Source organism: Pseudophryne corroboree, chromosome 5 (genome assembly GCF_028390025.1).
Source record: "Pseudophryne corroboree isolate aPseCor3 chromosome 5, aPseCor3.hap2, whole genome shotgun sequence".
Classification (NCBI taxonomy): domain Eukaryota; kingdom Metazoa; phylum Chordata; class Amphibia; order Anura; family Myobatrachidae; genus Pseudophryne; species Pseudophryne corroboree.
This window is the reverse complement of record NC_086448.1, coordinates 765,404,399-765,423,128: the sequence shown is the minus strand read 5'-3', so window position 1 is coordinate 765,423,128 and position 18,730 is coordinate 765,404,399. Positions and strand designations below refer to the sequence as shown.

At 43.9% G+C, this 18,730-nt stretch overlaps 1 protein-coding gene across 9 annotated transcripts in view; it reads left to right on the top strand.

Moving 5' to 3' along the window:
* Window positions 1-14,772, top strand: part of UBR5 (ubiquitin protein ligase E3 component n-recognin 5) — a 253,650-nt gene extending 238,878 nt beyond the window's left edge. For all 9 annotated transcript variants that reach the window (XM_063924221.1, XM_063924220.1, XM_063924222.1 and 6 more), the window contains 15 exons: window positions 3,803-4,020; window positions 4,194-4,314; window positions 4,403-4,501; window positions 4,674-4,917; window positions 5,711-5,816; window positions 5,907-6,051; window positions 6,459-6,589; window positions 6,698-6,758; window positions 8,482-8,657; window positions 8,770-8,854; window positions 9,092-9,247; window positions 10,518-10,631; window positions 11,558-11,702; window positions 12,230-12,315; window positions 13,915-14,772. In XM_063924221.1, the coding sequence (XP_063780291.1) occupies window positions 3,803-4,020; window positions 4,194-4,314; window positions 4,403-4,501; window positions 4,674-4,917; window positions 5,711-5,816; window positions 5,907-6,051; window positions 6,459-6,589; window positions 6,698-6,758; window positions 8,482-8,657; window positions 8,770-8,854; window positions 9,092-9,247; window positions 10,518-10,631; window positions 11,558-11,702; window positions 12,230-12,315; window positions 13,915-14,127 (2,100 nt within the window). In that variant the 3' untranslated portion in view covers window positions 14,128-14,772. The remainder of the gene's footprint in view (window positions 1-3,802; window positions 4,021-4,193; window positions 4,315-4,402; window positions 4,502-4,673; window positions 4,918-5,710; window positions 5,817-5,906; window positions 6,052-6,458; window positions 6,590-6,697; window positions 6,759-8,481; window positions 8,658-8,769; window positions 8,855-9,091; window positions 9,248-10,517; window positions 10,632-11,557; window positions 11,703-12,229; window positions 12,316-13,914) is intronic.
* The last annotated feature ends 3,958 nt before the right edge of the window (window positions 14,773-18,730 follow it).

The following is an 18,730-nucleotide window of genomic DNA, read 5'->3' as shown; positions in this document are numbered from 1 at the left end:
ATTTCTCTTTTCTTCAACTTATATAGTTCCTTGTATATCTCTGTATTGGACTCAATAAGCTCCTCTGTCAGTGCAGTATCCTTATGCAGAATTTTGTCAGCGTCTATGTCGGAAAAGCTTAATGTCTCATAGTTATCACATTTCATGAGGAATGATGTGAAGTCATCTTCACCGGTTGAAGTAGCCATAATTAATCCGATATGCCTTCAATTTGCTATATTAGTATGTAAACGAGTGAAAAAACTAAAGTGCTACTGTGCCCATTTACAAAGTGCTATATGTAATTCCTCTGCGGGAATCACCAAAAAGTGCAAGTGCAGATTAGTGCAAAAAAATGATGAACTGTGGAGGGAAACACTGCCGGGTGCCGTGGGATGGTACCAGCGAACTTACCCACCGCAGCGGTGCGCTGTGTCCATATATTCCAATGCATACAAGGTCCCTGGCACTCCGGACTTACGTTAACTTGCCAGGTGAAAGTCTCTGAGTGCCGCCCATACAAAGGATATATGTACAGATATTGATCTGCAGGGAGGGCACCGGAGCAAGTTGTACGTAAGTCCGGAGTGCCAGGGACCTTGTATGCATTGGTATATATATATATATATATATATATATATATATATATATATATATATACACACATACACACATACACACATACACACATACACACATACATACATACATACATACATATATATATATATATATATATATATATATATATATATATAAAATTTTTTTTTTTTTTTTTTTTTTTTTAAATTGAAAATTGGCATGTGCATATGTATTCACCCCCTTTGCAATAGGGCCCTTCAAAAGTTCTGGTGCAACCAATTACCTTCAGAAGTCACATAATTAGCGACTTGAAGTCCACCTTTGTGCAATCTAAGTGTTACATGATCTGTCAGTATAAACACACCTTTTTGAAAGGCCCCAGAGGCTGCAACACCACTAAGCAAGAGGCATCACACCATGAAGACCAAGGAGCTCTCCAAACAAGTCAGGGACAAAGTTGTTGAGAAGTACAAGTCAGGGTTGGGTTATAAACAAATATCCAAATCTTTGAGGATACCCTGGGGCACCATCAAATCCATCATCTTCAAATGGAAGGAACACCAAAACTCACAGACCGGGCAAGGAGGGCATTAATCAAAGAGGCAGCACAGAGACCAAAGGTAATCCTGAAGGAGCTGCAGAGTTCCACAGCAGAGACTGGTGTATCGGCGCATGGGATCACAATAACCCGTACACTTTATAGAGCTGGGCTTTATGGAAGAGTGGCCAGAAAAAAGCCATTACTTAGTGTTAAAAATAAGAAGGCACGTTTTGAGTTTGTCAAAAGGCATGTGGACGACTTCCCAAATGTATGGAGGAAGGTGCTCTGGTCAAACGAGACTAAAATGTAACTTTTTCGGCCACCAAGGAAAACGCTATGTCTGGCACAAACCCAACACATCCCATCACCCCAAGAACACCATCTCCACAGTGAAACATGGTGGTGGCAGCATCATGCTGTGGGGATGTTTTTCAGCAGCAGGGACTGGGAAACTGATTTGAGAGGAGGGAAAGATGGATGGTGCTAAATACAGGGAAATTCTTGAGCAAAACCTGTTTCAGTCTGCCTGTTATTTGAGACTGGGACGGAAATTCACCTTCCAGCAGGACAATGACCCAAAGCATACTGCTAAAGCAACAAAGTGGTTTAAGGTGAAACATTTAAATGTGTTGGAGTGGCCTAGTCAAAGCCTCGATCTCAATCCAATTGAGAATCTGTGGCCAGACTTGTTCACAAGCGGAAACCATCCAACATGAAAGAGCTGGAGCAGTTTTGCCTTGAGGAATGGGCAAAAATCCCAGTGGCAAGATGTGGCAAGCTCGTAGCGACTTATCCAAAGCGACTTGCAGCTGTAATTGCCGTAAAATGTGGCTCTACAAAGTACTAACTTTAGGGGGGTGAAAAGTTATGCACGCTGAAGTTTTCGGTTGTTTTGTCCTATTTGTTGTTTGCTTCACAATAATAAAAAAAAATTTTTTTTTTCAAAGTTGTAGCCATGTTCTATGAATGAAATGATGCAAACCTTCAAACAGTCAATTTTAATTCCATGTTGTGAGGCAACAAAACATATAGAGTGAATCACAAGTGCAAGTACTTTAGATCTCTACACTAGGTCTGAAGGTCCTTCTCTCCCTTTAACCCTACATATTGCGTTATATGGCCACTAGAAAGGAGATGTGGTGTGTTTTGGGGGTGTTTTTTTTTAATTATTATTTATTTATTTTAGGTCTGTTTTCTACACTTGCAGCATTATTTACTTTTTACCTTATCCCCCATGCCTGGTGCACATCTCAATTTGAGTAACTGCTCTCTACCTTTAGGGGGGGAGAGGATACTTGTTAGTTAATGCTCCCACGTTGAGGGGCTCCAGTTTCTTTCTCTTGGTCTGTGTTGAAAGCATTCAGACCTTCAGAGGAGTTTTCTTTGTCCCTAGTCGAGAACGACAAAGATGAAAATGGGCTGAGCGATCAGCTTCCAAGACTTCAATATTCCCAATCATGTGTGCTTTGCTTTGTTTCAGGACAACTGTTTAGATCCACCTCTGATGCTCTTATGTTTGAGACAGAAGAGTCCTAGATGGGTGATGGGGGGGGGGGCAGGGTGAAGCAGAAGGAAGCCCCTTGCGGGCTCAGTGGTGATCGTGGGAATAGTCCCTGTTGGTCGGCATGTCGACCATCTGGATAGTGTGGGGGCGGGAAGTAGGTGCCGTTATTGTGACCGGCGGTCTACTGACTACATCCCCTCAGTTCTCTTAGACTGGGGGTTTGTGGTATACTTTTCTGCTCTCCAAGCCGTGGATTTGATTTAATTTTTTTGCTGTACTTTGTGTGTGTGTGTGTGTGTGTGTGTGTGTGTGTGTGTGTGTGTGTGTGTGTGTATGTATATATATATATATATATATATATATTTATACACACACACACACTTGTACACTTGTTCTTGAAAAAAGTCTTAAACGACTGAAACAGCGAACACAAAGACGCTGTCAGTCTGATCATTCTTGCTTGCAAGTCTCGTGAGTGCCGCCCGCTTGTGTATGTATATGTATGTATGTAATATATATATATATATATATATATATATATATATATATATATATATATATATAATCTCCACAAGGTATCCTGCACTCTCATCAATTCCAGTTGATATATAGGCGGGTGCTCCCAATGACCTAGCAGGCCACAAATATACCGCATCTACCACCAAGTGGTGGGTGCACTCTTGCAGAAATCAGTCTTAGAAATCAATTGATGTGCAAATTCGTTTAATAATGTTCAAGGATGATGCCGTTAACAATCAGTCGACGTTTCGGTCCAATTATGGACCTTTATCAAGACAGGCAGTTCAGAACATCTAGAAAGTATCAAATATTCAATTTAAGTGAACACAGAATTCGTTAAAACATTTTTTACATAAAGTATATTTAAAACACTGGATCACCTACACTATCACCACCTGTGATGGCACAGGTCCACCTAGCCTTGGGAAAGGGGATTTAATGGCAAGTACACAAATCGCCCCTCTTTAGTGTACTAATGCATTGACATTTATTGTCAATACTCAACTGGTAATTCATGCTGACACACAATGTCTATAATGGTCTTAGGTTTCAGGCCAGTCCTATTATGTAGTCTTGCTTCAGTATGTTTTCCGTTTCCTTCTAGAATGTTCAGGTTAAAGTGCTGGGGAGGTCATCCATATTTTAAAAACCTTTTTTCCTCTATTTGTTTTGTGCAGGTTCTGCCTACCAAAATGTCCTATGCAGCTAACCTGAAAAATGTGATGAGTATGCAGAACCGACAGAAGGAAACAGAAGAGTTAAGCGTGCCACCCGAGGACACCGACAACTCGAAGCCTGGACCTTCAGCGCATGATCTTGCAGCTCAGCTGAAGAGCAGCTTGTTGGCTGAAATTGGACTGACGGAAAGCGAGGGTCCTCCATTAACGTCTTTCAGGTACATCTTACAGGATACAGTACCTCCGTCATGTGCCCATCCTATAGTTAAAGTGAATGCTTCATTTGGCAAACATTGTGCTCTGTTCAGTGCAGAGCTACAGTGTTACTATGTTGCTACTTCTATTTGTAATCGTTGTAAGCCATTTACTAATACGATTTTCTTCCCCCTAGGCCTCAGTGCAGTTTTATGGGCATGGTGATATCTCATGATATGCTCTTAGGAAGGTGGAGGTTATCTCTTGAGCTCTTTGGCAGGGTGTTCATGGAGGATGTCGGAGCAGAGCCTGGATCTGTAAGTTTTTCATTTTCAGAGTGTTTTTTCTTTTTTATTATTATTATAATTTTTATTATTACTATATATATATTTTTTGTTTTTATAGATTTTGACAGAATTAGGTGGTTTTGAAGTGAAAGAATCTAAGTTCCGCCGCGAGATGGAGAAGCTTCGAAATCAGCAGTCAAGAGATCTGACGTTGGAGGTAGGGGTCCAGTCATCTTGGGTTATGTAAAAGAAAACTATTTAGAATTCACTGCATATGTGGTATTAGATTTTATTCATTCCTTCAGGGAGAGCGTCGGAAACCTGTAACATTCTAAGTCTGATACTGCATGATGATCAAGGTCACATCTATCTTTTGTTTTGGGTTCTAGGTTGACAGAGATCGAGATCTCCTTATTCAGCAGACAATGAGGCAGTTAAACAATCATTTTGGCCGCAGATGCGCCACAACGCCAATGGCTGTGCACAGAGTCAAGGTCACCTTCAAAGACGAGCCAGGGGAGGGTAGTGGAGTAGCCCGAAGCTTCTATACGGCTATTGCACAAGCATTTCTGTCAAATGAGAAACTGCCCAGTCTAGATTGTATCCAGAATGCCAACAAAGGAACACATACAAGTAAGGACAGTTGTGAGTTTATGGTGGCCACATGTGGGCTGATCCTGGAGCTTGGCTCAAGTAATAGGATTGGAGTACAAATTGGTGGCACACATGGGTGACCAAATTGGGCGAGATCAAGATATTCTGGCTCCAGTTATGAATTTCAGAGGTTACCACAAAGATGAGCTCCAAGACATTGTTATATCAGATCGGTAGCCCAAATTTCTAATAATGGGATTATAGACCATTGGATAAATGGAATAGAAATGTTCCCCCTGTGCAGAGCTATAGTTTTTTCAATAGATCTGAAAGAAACCTAGGATAAAAATGAAAAGCGTTGTGGTTGTCCATAGCAACCAATAAGATTTTAGCTTTCATTTCATCCTAGGAAATTGAGTGTCATTGGTTGCTATGAGCAACACCACCACCTTTCATTAGAAACTTTAGTAAACCTACCCCCTAATTTCTGAACAGGAAGGAGTTATATAAGAGTATATATTGTCTGCCACAATCTCCATTTAATGGAGGAGAACCTGTGGACAGTATACACCTACATAGCAACCTTACCAAATTAGAACCCACCTGGCTGATGCCACAGCATTAGACACGTGTGGGTTACTATGTAGGTGTTCCTCCATAGTGACAGTGGTCTCTTACATTACAAGGGAACTGCTGCAATAATGCTGCTGACGACCAACAAATTAAAGTGGATTTATGTTAAGTTCTTTGCACAAATTCTACTGTGAGTAAAACTGGTTGGTGTGCATGATACTTTGAAAGCATAACTGTATTGGTTAATGTGTGTGTTAAGGTTTAATGCAGAGACTAAGAAACCGGGGGGAGAGAGATCGGGAAAGAGAGAGAGACATGCGAAGAAGTAGCGGTTTGCGAGCAGGTTCTCGACGTGATAGAGACAGGTTTGTGCTGCTGCTTCTAGACCACTGAACTTACTCTGCTTCTGTTTTTCAGTTCAATGTTATGTGTGTAACACAATTTTATTATTTTAGAGATTTCAGAAGACAGCTGTCTATAGACACGAGGCCTTTCAGGCCGGCCTCTGAGGGGAACCCCAGTGATGACCCTGACCCCCTTCCTGCTCATAGACAGGCACTTGGAGAGAGGTTGTACCCACGTGTACAAGCCATGCAGCCAGTAAGGGCAATTCACTTACCGCTTCCACACAGACATTGTTTATTTTTATGTTTTCTACCACCCACTGGGGGGCACTAAAGCATTACGCTGGGATGTAGGGAGTGGTGGAGGAACCTGGTATCTTAAGACTCAAGTGGGGGATATTCAATTGTCTGAAAAGTCTGTTGGGTGTCTGTTTTTTTTTTTTTCCTGTCCATTAGATAGAATTGAATACCCCCCAAATGTGTTAGAACTGTCTTCTCCCATAGATCTTCCATCACATGTTTGTTAGTCCTATTGCTTGCATTAGGTGGGGTTGATCTGTAGGAAACCTGCATAATACCTGGGATGGTCTGTTTGGTAACACGTGTGAACAGAGTTTGATCTGTAGGACGCACATTAATCTGACTGGAACTATTTCTCTCTAGGCATTTGCAAGTAAAATTACTGGAATGTTGCTGGAACTGTCTCCTGCACAACTGCTACTGCTGCTGGCCAGCGAGGACTCCCTGAGAGCGCGAGTGGATGAGGCTATGGAGCTGATTATAGCGCACGGAAGGTAAAATCGCCAGGCATTATTTCGCCAATTTAAATACAGGCTTAAAGCAATGAAACTTTTCTATATTAGTGTCTATATGAAGTAACAGTAATAACTTTATTTCTCTAGGGAAAACGGAGCAGACAGTATTCTTGACCTTGGCTTGTTAGATTCATCTGAGAAAGTGCAGGTATGCTATTACTGAGCCGTTTCTTTTGTGGATTTGATTTTTAGTTATGTCTTTCTGTCCTAGGGTAACCACCTGGGTAAGGTATCCAAGTTGTCTCTTATTTTCCAAGAGTTTGGCTGTGAGCAAGGGCGTAGCTACCATAGGTGCAGGGAGTGCAGCTGCTATGGGGCCAGGAGCTGAGAGGGGCCCATCTTCCCTGTCACAGTTACATGTTGTATACAGGGGTGTAGCTACCATAGGTGCAGGGAGTGCAGCAGCTATGGGGCCCAGAGCTGAGAGGGGCCACCTTACCTGCCACAGTTACATGTGTTATATACAAGGGCGTAGCTACCATAGGTGCAGGGAGTGCAGCTGCTAAAGGGCCCAGAGCTGAGAGGGGCCCACCTTCCCTGTCACAGTTACATGTTATATACAGGGGTGTAGCTACCATAGGTGCAGGGAGTGCAGCTGCATAGGGGCCCAGAGCTGAGAAGGGCCACCTTCCCTGTCACAGTTATGTTATATACAGGGGTGTAGCTGCCATAGGTGCAGGGAGTGCAGCTGCTAAGGGGCCCAGAGCTAAGAAGGGGACACCTTCTTTGTCACAGTTACATGTGTTATATACAAGGGCGTAGCTACCATAGGTGCAGGGAGTGCAGCTGCTATGGGGCCCAGAGCTGAGAGGGGCCACCTTCCCTGTCACAGTTACATGTGTTATATACAGGGCGTAGCTACCATAGGTGCAGAGAGTGCAGCTGTTATGGGGCCCAGAGCTGAGAGGGGCCCACATTTCCTGTCAGTTACATGTTATATACAGGGGTGTAGCTACCATAGGTGCAGGGAGTGCAGCTGCATAGGGGCCCAGAGCTGAGAAGGGCCACCTTCCCTGTCACAGTTATATGTTCTATACAGGGGTGTAGCTGCCATAGGTGCAGGGAGTGCAGCTGCTAAGGGGCCCAGAGCTGAGAAGGGGACACCTTCTTTGTCACAGTTACATGTGTTATATACAAGGGCGTAGCTACCATAGGTGCAGGGAGTGCAGCTGCTATGGGGCCCAGAGCTGAGAGGTGGCCCTTCCCTGTCACAGTTACATGTGTTACATAAAATTTTCCCCATTTGGTGATACATAGGTGCCCTTACATACTTTTGCCTTGGGGTCTGCAATATTTCTTGGCATAGCCTGGACCTGCTCATTGTAATGTGGTATAAATTAACTGGAGGGCATTAAATAAGAACCATGGCATTGTAATGTGCCAAATATGAAGTGGAGGCACTATAGTGTGGCATATGAACTGGGGGCACTGTGTCATAATGTGAATTGGGGGTACTTTATTGCATAATGTGTAATGGCAGCCCTACAATGTGACATAACATGAACTAGGGCACTCCTATGGTTCATAAAATAAACTAGGGTATTATTATGGGGCATAACATTAACAACTGCTGTGGAGCGGTGTCTCTAGAAGCACATGGACAGGGGCCCCTTCAATATGTTGCTATGGGGCCCACAAAATTCTGGCTACGCCCCTGGCTGTGAGGTATGCTATAGTGCCATTGAGTTTGTTTTGCTATGCGAGTACTAGAAAATGATTTGATTTAGCTTGCTCCTATTTAGAATCTGTAAGTTGTCAGGCTGTTGACTGGTGTGAATTAGTAATATGTATGTATCTGTTAGTGCAGTGTGTCTATAAAATTGTGTGATTTTATTTCCTAATGGTAACCGACTTATTGCTCATTGATTCAGGAAAACCGTAAACGTCATGGTTCCAGTCGCAGCGTGGTCGATATGGAGCTTACCGACACAGATGACGGTGATGATAACGCTCCCTTATTTTATCAGCCTGGCAAAAGAGGATTCTATACTCCTAGGCCAGGCAAAAACACAGAAGCGCGATTAAACTGTTTCCGAAATATTGGCAGGTAAACTAACATCTCACCCACTGTCAGAGCATACAGCCGGCTCTATGGTTTATATAGACACCTGTAACTGGAGCTCGAGTTCTCGTGGGCTTAACTAAGACTTGTTTTTCAGGATTCTCGGCCTGTGCCTTCTGCAGAATGAATTATGTCCAATCACATTAAGCAGACAAGTTATCAAAGTTCTACTAGGCAGAAAAGTAAGTGGGCGTTTTTTCATCCTCATTTTGCAGGTTTTCTGTATGGAATAATGTTCCATCTGTGACTATAGAAAGACCGTCCTAAATTACATGTATATCCTGTAACATATCACAATTACATTTTAACAGGCTGGTGGCTTGGGGAAAGGTTCTTGTATTGATCTTTGTTTCTGTCTCCTAGGATACTTTGTAGTTTATGCATATTGCTGAAATGTTTTCTGTTTGTATTGCGTCAAGGTGAACTGGCACGATTTTGCGTTTTTCGATCACGTGATGTATGAAAGTTTGCGGCAGCTTATCCTCGCGTCACAAAGTCTAGACGCAGATGCGGTCTTTGCATCAATGGACTTAGCATTTGCAATAGACCTGTGCAAGGAAGAAAGTGGCGGACAGGTAGGACTGGTTAGCAGTGTTTTCTTTTACAATGCTTTGTTATAGCTCCAGTCTTTCAAATTGTTTCACCTACCAGTCACTGGGGTCTATTTACTAAGCCTTGGATGGAGATAGTCGCTGGAGATAAAGTACCAGCCAATCGGCTCCTGTCATTTTTCAAACACAGCCTGTGGCATGGCAGTTGGGAGCCGATTGGCTGGTACTTTATCTCAAGCGACTTCATCTCCATCCAAGGCTTAGTAAATAGATCCCTAAGTGACCTTTAACTGCTGTACATGGGTTGGTAGGCTTTAGTAGTATAAACAGTTTCTTATATAGCGCAGCATATTCCGTTGTGCTTTACAATTGTATAGTATATCTGTGTAAGGGCTGTTTACTAGCACTGGACGAGGGTGCTGATCTCCACTAAAATGGATGGCGGTCATTAGGTCGACATGAGTTAGGTCGACATGCATTAGGTAGACATGATCACTAGGTTGACATTGGAAAAGGTCAACATGAGTTTTTCACAATTTTTTCCGTTCTTTGACCTTCATACTTAACGATCCACGTGGACTACAGTTAGGAACGGTAACCTGTGCCGAGCGCAGCACTATTTGGGGTTCCCAGGCACTTTACGAAGTAAATGACACCAAAAAAAGTTTTAAAAAAGCTCATGTTGACCTTATTTCATGTCGATCTAATGACCACGTCGATTTAGTGATCATGTTGACCTATTGCATGTCAACCAAACCTGGTCAACCCAATGTATGTCAACCTAACTCGTGTCGACATAATGAACCACACCCCACTAAAATCGTAGCTAGATCAGACTAGCCCACAGGGAGAACACCCGGTGGGCCCTGCTACCTGGGGGTCCAGCCCTTCCTCTGTGGATTAGCTTCATTATACATATGTCACATTATATTGCACAGGACTATGGTGTGTTCTCTACAGTGCATTGCTGTTATTAATCTGGCACACTATCATAACTGCACTAGCAGTATTTACTAATAGATATGTATCTATCAAGGGGCACTGACCACGGACTTCGTAATGGTTAGCCAAGCCACAGCATGGGCCCCTACCACTGCATTCCCCCCCCCCCCCACCCGGTGGGCCCTTCATGCCCCAGTCTGACACTGATCAGCAGTTTGATTTTGTCTGTGTGTGCAACTTCTTATTAATGTTGGTGAATGGCACTCAGTGTCTATATAATCTATTATTGGCTGCTGTAGCCTCAGTTGTTGCTTATTCATACGTACACGGCTATCTTCATGTTTTGCCACAGGTGGAGCTCATTCCCAATGGTGTAAATATTCCCGTTACCCCACAAAATGTGTATGAATATGTAAGAAAATATGCTGAACATAGGATGTTGGCAGTTGCAGAGCAGCCTTTACATGTAAGTTGTTTTTTTGTTTTTGTTTTTTTTTATACAATTTTTTTTGATTTACTTATTTTGCCAGCCATGTTTTAATTAAATATTTGCCCAATAATGTAACAATTGAAGAACCTCTGCCACATTTCAAGACTATTGCTTGGCATGCACGCTACATTTATCTGGCCGATCTGCCCAATATCGTCGTATCGCCCAGATGATTGTAGCGTGTATGCAGTCGATCGATCCAAAAAGATCGATTGCTCGTGCATGCTGCATCGTCTAGCGAGAGTGTATGCCCTGCAGCGTCCGACAGACTGACTATTGCCCGGTTCATTCACATGGGAAGGATCGGGGAGCGCCAATATCCTGACCAGTACACTGAGAGATCTGTGTATGCCTGTTAATATCTGTCGTGTCCATGGCTGCCAGATAAAGTCTGTCGGTCTGAGAGGCATTTCATCTGGCCGTGTATGCCCAGCATAAGGAGTAGATTTACGGAATCAGTATGATATCCTGCCGTGTGGTATCCCGGCGCCCAAATTACCGACGCCAGGATACCGAACACAGGAAGACCGATGGGTGAGTTGAGGGTGTTGTACCATCTCCCCACCCACCTAAACCTCCCTGCCCAGTAGCCTAACCCTTAGCCCCTGGGACGCACCCTAACCCTCCCCCGTAGCCTAAACAGAATACCTCCCTTACCGCAGCTTACCTCTGCTGCAGTGCAGTCTCTCCTCATTCGCGATTCCAGCGCTGGGATCTTGCGTCCTTTATGGATGCCGGTGTCGGCATTCAGACTGGTGTCGGGATTCCAGCGTCTGTATTCTGACTGCTTCCCAGATTTACTACAGCCTCTAAAAATGACAGCTGAGCTGTGCTGAAAAGCTGCAAAATCTAAATATTCCTTTGGTTATTTCGTTGGTAACATTTGTGTGTCGCTGTTTCAGGCAATGCGGAAAGGACTGCTAGATGTGCTCCCAAAGAATGCTCTAGAAGATCTGACCGCTGAGGATTTCAGGCTGCTGGTCAATGGCTGTGGTGAAGTTAATGTTCAAATGCTGATCAGTTTTACATCTTTCAATGATGAGTCAGGTACGCCGCTGCACGAGTTCTGCTGTAATTTGCCACAGGGAAAACAGGGATAACACTGGTTATAGGCTGGTGAGCAGGAGTCTGGGCACCAAACAGATTCCTTTCCCGCAAGCAAGTAGCAAAAATCATAATTATTTCATTTTAATACATAATAGTGATAGTTGTAGCAAGTTTGTTTAAAGTTATTGAAAAGGGGTTCATAAAGTTTGGAACGACAACAACAGTCATAGTCTGCCGTATCCTGTTCAGTTTGGTATTCCAGTGCTTGATGCATTGCGGTGTAAATGATAACATTAACAATCACTCTCAGGAGTCCTGTGCCCCGTGTGTTAGCATGCTGCCTTTTATCCTTATCCTTATTTACCGTTTATGTTGGTGGTAACCTTATCCCATATCACTTCTCTCTGACAGAAAAGCTTTGTATAAGCAGATAATGTATTCTCATTTGGCTGATTGTGTATTAGTTAGAAAAGATTATTAAAGACATAGGACGCCTCTGCATAATGTGTGTGTTGCGCCTTTTACAGGAGAGAACGCAGAGAAACTATTACAGTTCAAGCGGTGGTTCTGGTCTATAGTTGAGAAGATGAGTATGACTGAGAGACAAGATTTAGTAAGTACCCATTGCATGAGGAGCTGTAATATTGTGTTTGTCCACCATCTCTTATGCTCATAACTAGGTTATTATTAATCTTTCCGAAACAACCTTGTTTTAGGAGTTTTTGAGTTTCTCTCTTTTGAGTTTTGCATTTTTTCCCTGCACGGTTTTACAGTTGGCGACGAGATTCAGTGGATATGTACCTGTCTCTCTCTACGAGATCTCCAACACTGTCTACTGCTCTGGCACCGTGTGCGTGCTCCGAGCAGGAAGGACTGTGAACGTGCAGTAGCCAAACATCCCAAAGCTCAGCTGCTGTGACTATTGCTGGTTGCTGCTTATCCTCTGCTAATCCAGCTAATAGAAAAGTAGTGTCAGGGTTACTAGAAGTTCTGTCTGCAGCATCTGAAGCAGATATAGCAGAGCATGACACATGGAGAGCACATAAGCAGGGATAGAAAGTTGTATTGCTGGGTCACTGCTTCTGTTCCGCAATGTGGGATCTACAGCAGATACACAGACGTATCCACCCTCCTCTATCTTCTGTATGTTATGAGTCGTGTTACACGGTGCTTGAGAGCCGCCAGCTCTGGGCGTATACCCCCAACATCACCCTACCCCCCGAAAAATACATCTTATTCGCATAGCAATGCAAATAAGATGCATTTTTGGGTAAAAAGATTCAGAAGGTGTTAGGTGTTAGTAAATGCCCTTGGTACTACGCCTAACTAGAAGGACAGTTTAAAGTTACTGCTGTAACAACAACAACAACAACGGAACAGGAATTTGCTTCAGTCCACCTACACTACTCTTATTAAACAATATTTAAATTACTTAGAGCGCTTCTTTCTGTCTAATTTTTAATCAATATCTTTAAAAGGTCAAGCTTCTCACAGCTTTGTATAAAATCCACTGAAACACGACGTATAACAAACTAATAAAAAGCTTCTCACAGCAAAATTTGTGTCCAAAACAGCAGTAGCTGTTTAGGACACTATTTGGCTGTGAGAAGCTTTTTGTGTACAGCTATCCACTGTGAATGATATTTACATGGTTTGTGACATTGAAGTGAACTATCCATACTGCATTTGTTGTGAACTACTGTCACATGATCTGTAGAAGTTTTCGTATCGACCTTCTATTTTTGAACTCCAATGTCTATTTAACGACTATAGAAGGACCGTATAATTGTGCATTGATATAAGACCCCCGAAGAAGTCCTATGGACGAAACACGTTGGGTTTTTATGCTGATGTGAATTGCTATCAGAATCTTCGTTTTATCGCCATCATCTACATTGTTTATTGTGTAATGTCATTGTTCATTGCAAACTGTCATAACATATCATAGCATATCATATCATACTGTCCTAACAGACTATAAGTCGTTTTATGTCAATTTTGCGCTTATGAATACATTTGTATGGGACCCATGTTAAGTAATGCATGGTCAATGGAAAAAGGTTTATCATTTGCACCAGAACCACATAATGGCTGAGATGAGATACAATTTATGTTTTGATATTGATGGGATTAATGAATGATGTTTGCCACAATAGTTTTGTTTTTTCTTATTTATCCTAGACATAACTGATGTTTTGTACTTTAACTTTAGGTATATTTTTGGACGTCAAGCCCGTCTTTGCCTGCAAGCGAAGAAGGCTTTCAGCCCATGCCATCCATCACCATCCGCCCACCAGACGACCAGCACCTTCCTACAGCTAACACGTGCATATCCCGTCTCTACGTCCCTCTGTACTCCTCCAAACAGATTCTCAAACAGAAGTTATTACTTGCTATTAAAACCAAGAACTTTGGTTTTGTGTAGAGAAAATAAAGTGTGCTCCCATGTAATATACCTAGCAAAAATGTATTTTTTTTTTTTTTTTTTTTGTAGAACTTTTTCCATTTGCAGATCTAAAAAAATTTATGAAGGTTAATGCGGTATTGCCCCTTGATGGTACATCACGGACTTTGCTACTTTTTGGTGCTCATGTGGCAGGCACTTTTAACACCATCTGGGCCAACAGACATTCCTCGTCTAAACATAACCAGTGCGGTATTAACCTACATAATCCTAGCACACTAACGGTTTTGCTAGGTTGTACTTATAAGGCCTCTCCCAAGGGATAAATGACAGCGGGACAATATAAAATACACTGTGAGAAATTAGTTTTTCTTCCAAGACAGGAGAAGAGTTTTTGACAACTCCCGGCTGCTTTTGCATAAGCTGCTTCATCGCTGGCTCTTGAAAGGAGGGAGTCAACAATGCCAATGTAATATGTTAAAAGGAAAATGTTCGGTTCCCCACTCACACCCCCACCCCCTTTTTTTTTTTCTTTCTTTTTTTTTAAATAATGTGTGGGAATGTTTAGGTACATTCTTTTACTCCCATGCTATTTAATTTGTAGTTTGGCTACTGTGATGTACATGATGTATATTAAACTTGTAAAAGTGATATCCAGAAATGAAATATTGAGCTTATGTTGCACTATTTTTGATTTGAGGTGTCACACTCATCTAGAACTTGGTTTGACCAGGATATTTTGCATATACTGGATTGAGGAAAAAAAAAATCATTTGAAAAACTTGCATGTAGAAATACTTATTTGTAACATTACGTTAAAATGCATTTAGTTTCTTTTTTTTTTTTTTTTTTTTAAGGCGGTCTTCACTTTGTTATGCTTTGTCAATTAAGCAAATGGGGGATTTCAACACAAAGCAGATCTCCACTGTTTTTAAACGGACGCTTTTTAGTAAAAAAAAAAAAAAAGTATAGTAAGTGTTTGAGTTCTTTCTGACTTTTACATCAAGGTCTGTGTATCGATCACATTATCACTCTTTGTGGTTTATTTTTAGGTGTGCATTTTACAAACACAAGAACTGACCGTTGCATTCATACTTTTTATTTTTCGACTCCTATTGTGGCAATAATCTTGCACGGAATTGGTAAAACATTATCTTTGCTAAATTGTGTGTTAAACTGACCCCCCACACCTAAAGATTCTTTCCAAGACGCCTACTAGTTGGCTGGTTGGGATAAAAATCTGCTAAACAGTTGCTTCCCAACAGGACCGTTACTAGGGGTGTGCGAGGTTGGGTATAAGATTCTGGCGCACGGGATTCTGGTGGCCAGAATACCAATGCTTGCATCCCGCTGATGAAGATCCAGACAGATGAGTGTAGCATCCTAAGTCATACCCCCCAACCCTCCCTCACTGCAGCCTAAACCTAACCCTCCCCCTTAGTACCGAAACCACCTGCCCGCAGCCTAACCTAACCTCCCTGCAGCCTAACCTCAGCCCCCCTGGGTGGTGGATAAAGCTAAACCCTCCCCCCCTCCCTCCTGCAGCCTAACCTCCTGGCTATACTTGCGTTTGGTATCCCGGCTGTCAGGATTCTGGCGGCTCTGTTTTGGCTGCCAGGATATTGAAAGTAACCCGCGAGCAGTGCCGGAACAGGGCTCAGTGGGTGGCAGCATTGCTGCCCTGCAGCCTTTGCTTCTGGCTAGCAAGGTGGAATGACTATTTCCGATGGGTGCTGTACTTCCTGGTACTTGGTGACCCTACCCCCTCTACATGACGACATAACATCTTGTTGCAACACTGCTTCCAAATAGAAAAAAAACAGCTGTGTAGACAAATTAGTTAAATCAAAATGGATTTAACCAACTTGCCTGAATAACCATCTGTTTTCTGGTGTTTGGGAGCAAATGGCCGATTGTCTCTTGCTCCCATCCGTTGCCCCCAGCTTCTGTCTTTTAAAGGCTATAAACATAGTTTCTACCCAACCCCACGCACTCTTATGTTGAGTCCTTTTTAATCCTGTCCACGGACCCCTCTCCACCCCTAAAATATATCATGCATGTTTCCACTAAGCCAGACCACAAGATCTTGTGGGCACTTCAGGTATAGCGAGAACCGGTATGAGCCTTGCGTGATGTCTCTGGATATTTCTCTGACGTCCTAGTGGATGCTGGGAACTCCGTAAGGACCATGGGGAATAGACTGGCTCCGCAGGAGACTGGGCACTCTAAAAGAAAGATTAGGTACTATCTGGTGTGCACTGGCTCCTCCCTCTATGCCCCTCCTCCAGACCTCAGTTAGAATCTGTTCCCGGCCAGAGCTGGGTGCTCCTAGTGGGCTCTCCTGAGCTTGCTAGAAAGAAAGTATTTGTTAGGTTTTTTTATTTTCATTTAGATCTGCTGGCAACAGACTCACTGCTACGTGGAACTGAGGGGAGAGAAGCAAACCTACCTGCGTGCAGCTAGCTTGTGCTTCTTAGGCTACTGGACACCATTAGCTCCAGAGGGTTCGAACACAGGGCCTGACCTCGATCGTCCATTCCCGGAGCCGCGCCGCCGTCCCCCTTGCAGAGCCAGTAGACAGAAGGAGATAAAATCGGCGGCAGTAGACTCCGGTCTTCATTAAGGTAGCGCACAGCACTGCAGCTGTGCGCCATTGCTCCCACTGCACACCACACACTCCGGTCACTGTAGGGTGCAGGGCGCTGGGGGGGGGGGGGGGGCGCCCTGGGCAGCAATAAGAATACCTTTTGGCAATATATACACATAATACAGTCTGGAAAACTGTATATGTGTAAAAAAAACAACGCCATTAAGCTATACAAAACGCGGGAGAAGCCCGCCGCTGAGGGAGCAGGGCCTTCTTCCTCAGCACACCAGCGCCATTTTCTCTTCACAGCTCCGCTGGAAGGACGCTCCCCAGGCTCTCCCCTGCAGTATCCTGTACAAGTAGGGTAAAAAAGAGAGGGGGGGCACATAAATTTAGGCGCAAATAGGTAAATAAGCAGCTATTGGGAAAAATCACTCATAGTGTAAATCCCTGTGTTATATAGCGCTATGGTGTGTGCTGGCATACTCTCTCTCTGTCTCCCCAAAGGACTTTGTGGGGTCCTGTCCTCCGTCAGAGCATTCCCTGTGTGTGTGCGGTGTGTCGGTACGGCTGTGTCGACATGTTTGATGAGGAGGGTTACGTGGAGGCGGAGCAAGGGCAGATAAGTGTGGTGTCGCCCCCGACAGGGCCGACACCGGATTGGATGGATATGTGGAAGGTCTTAACAAACAGTGTCAACTCCTTACATAAAAGGTTCGATGACGCAGCAGCCTTGGGACAGCCGGGATCTCAGCTCGCGCCTGCCCAGGCGTCTCAGAGGCCATCAGGGGCTCAAAAACGCCCGTTAGCTCAGATGGTAGACACAGATGTTGACACGGAGTCTGACTCCAGTGTAGATGAGGATGAGACAAATGCACAGTCTACAAAAGCCATCCGATGCATGATTACAGCAATGAAAAATGTATTGCACATTTCTGATGTTAACCCGGTTACTACCAAGAAGGGTATTATGTTTGGGGAGAAAAAGCAGCCAGTGACTTTTCCCCCATCTGATGAATTAAATGAATTGTGTGAGGAAGCGTGGAGTTCCCCCGCTAAGAAACTAGTGATTTCTAAGAGGTTACTGATGGCGTACCCTTTCCCGCCAACGGACAGGTTACGTTGGGAAACACCCCCTAGGGTGGACAAGGCGCTCACACGCTTATCAAAAAAGGTGGCACTGCCGCCTCAGGATACGGCCGCCCTAAAAGAGCCTGCGGATAGAAAGCAGGAAGCTATCCTGACGTCTGTGTATACACACTCAGGTACTATACTGAGACCTGCTATTGCTTCAGCATGGATGTGTAGTGCTGCAGCCGCATGGTCTGATACCCTGTCAGACAACATTGATTCCCTCGACAGGGATACTATTTTGCTAACCATAGAACATATAAAAGACGTCGTCTTATATATGCGGGATGCACAGAGGGACATTTGCCTGCTGGCATCTAGAATTAATGCAATGTCCATTTCTGCCAGGAGAGTATTATGGACTCTGCAGTGGACAGGTGATGCTGATTCTAAAAGACACATGGAGGTTTTGCCTTATAAGGGTGAGGAATTGTTTGGGGACGGTCTCTCGGACCTCGTATCCACGGCAACAGCCGGGAAGTCAACTTTTTTACCACAGGTTCCCTCACAGCCTAAGAAAGCACCGTATTATCATGTACAGTCCTTTCGGCCTCAGAAAGGCAAGCGGATCAGAGGCGCATCCTTTCTGCCCAGAGGCAGGGGTAGAGGAAAGAAGCTGCACCAGGCAGCCAGTTCCCAGGAACAAAAATCCTCCCCCGCTTCCTCTAAGTCCACCGCATGACGCTGGGGCTCCACAGGCGGAGCCGGGTGCAGTGGGGGCGCGTCTCCGAAACTTCTGCAACCCGTGGGTTCGCTCACAAGTGGATCTCTGGGCTGTACAAATTGTTTCTCAGGGATACAAGCTGGAGTTCGAGGCGACTCCACCTCGCCATTACCTCAAATCAGCCTTGCCAGCTGCTCCCAGGGAAAGGGAGGTAGTACTGGCGGCAATTCACAAGCTGTACC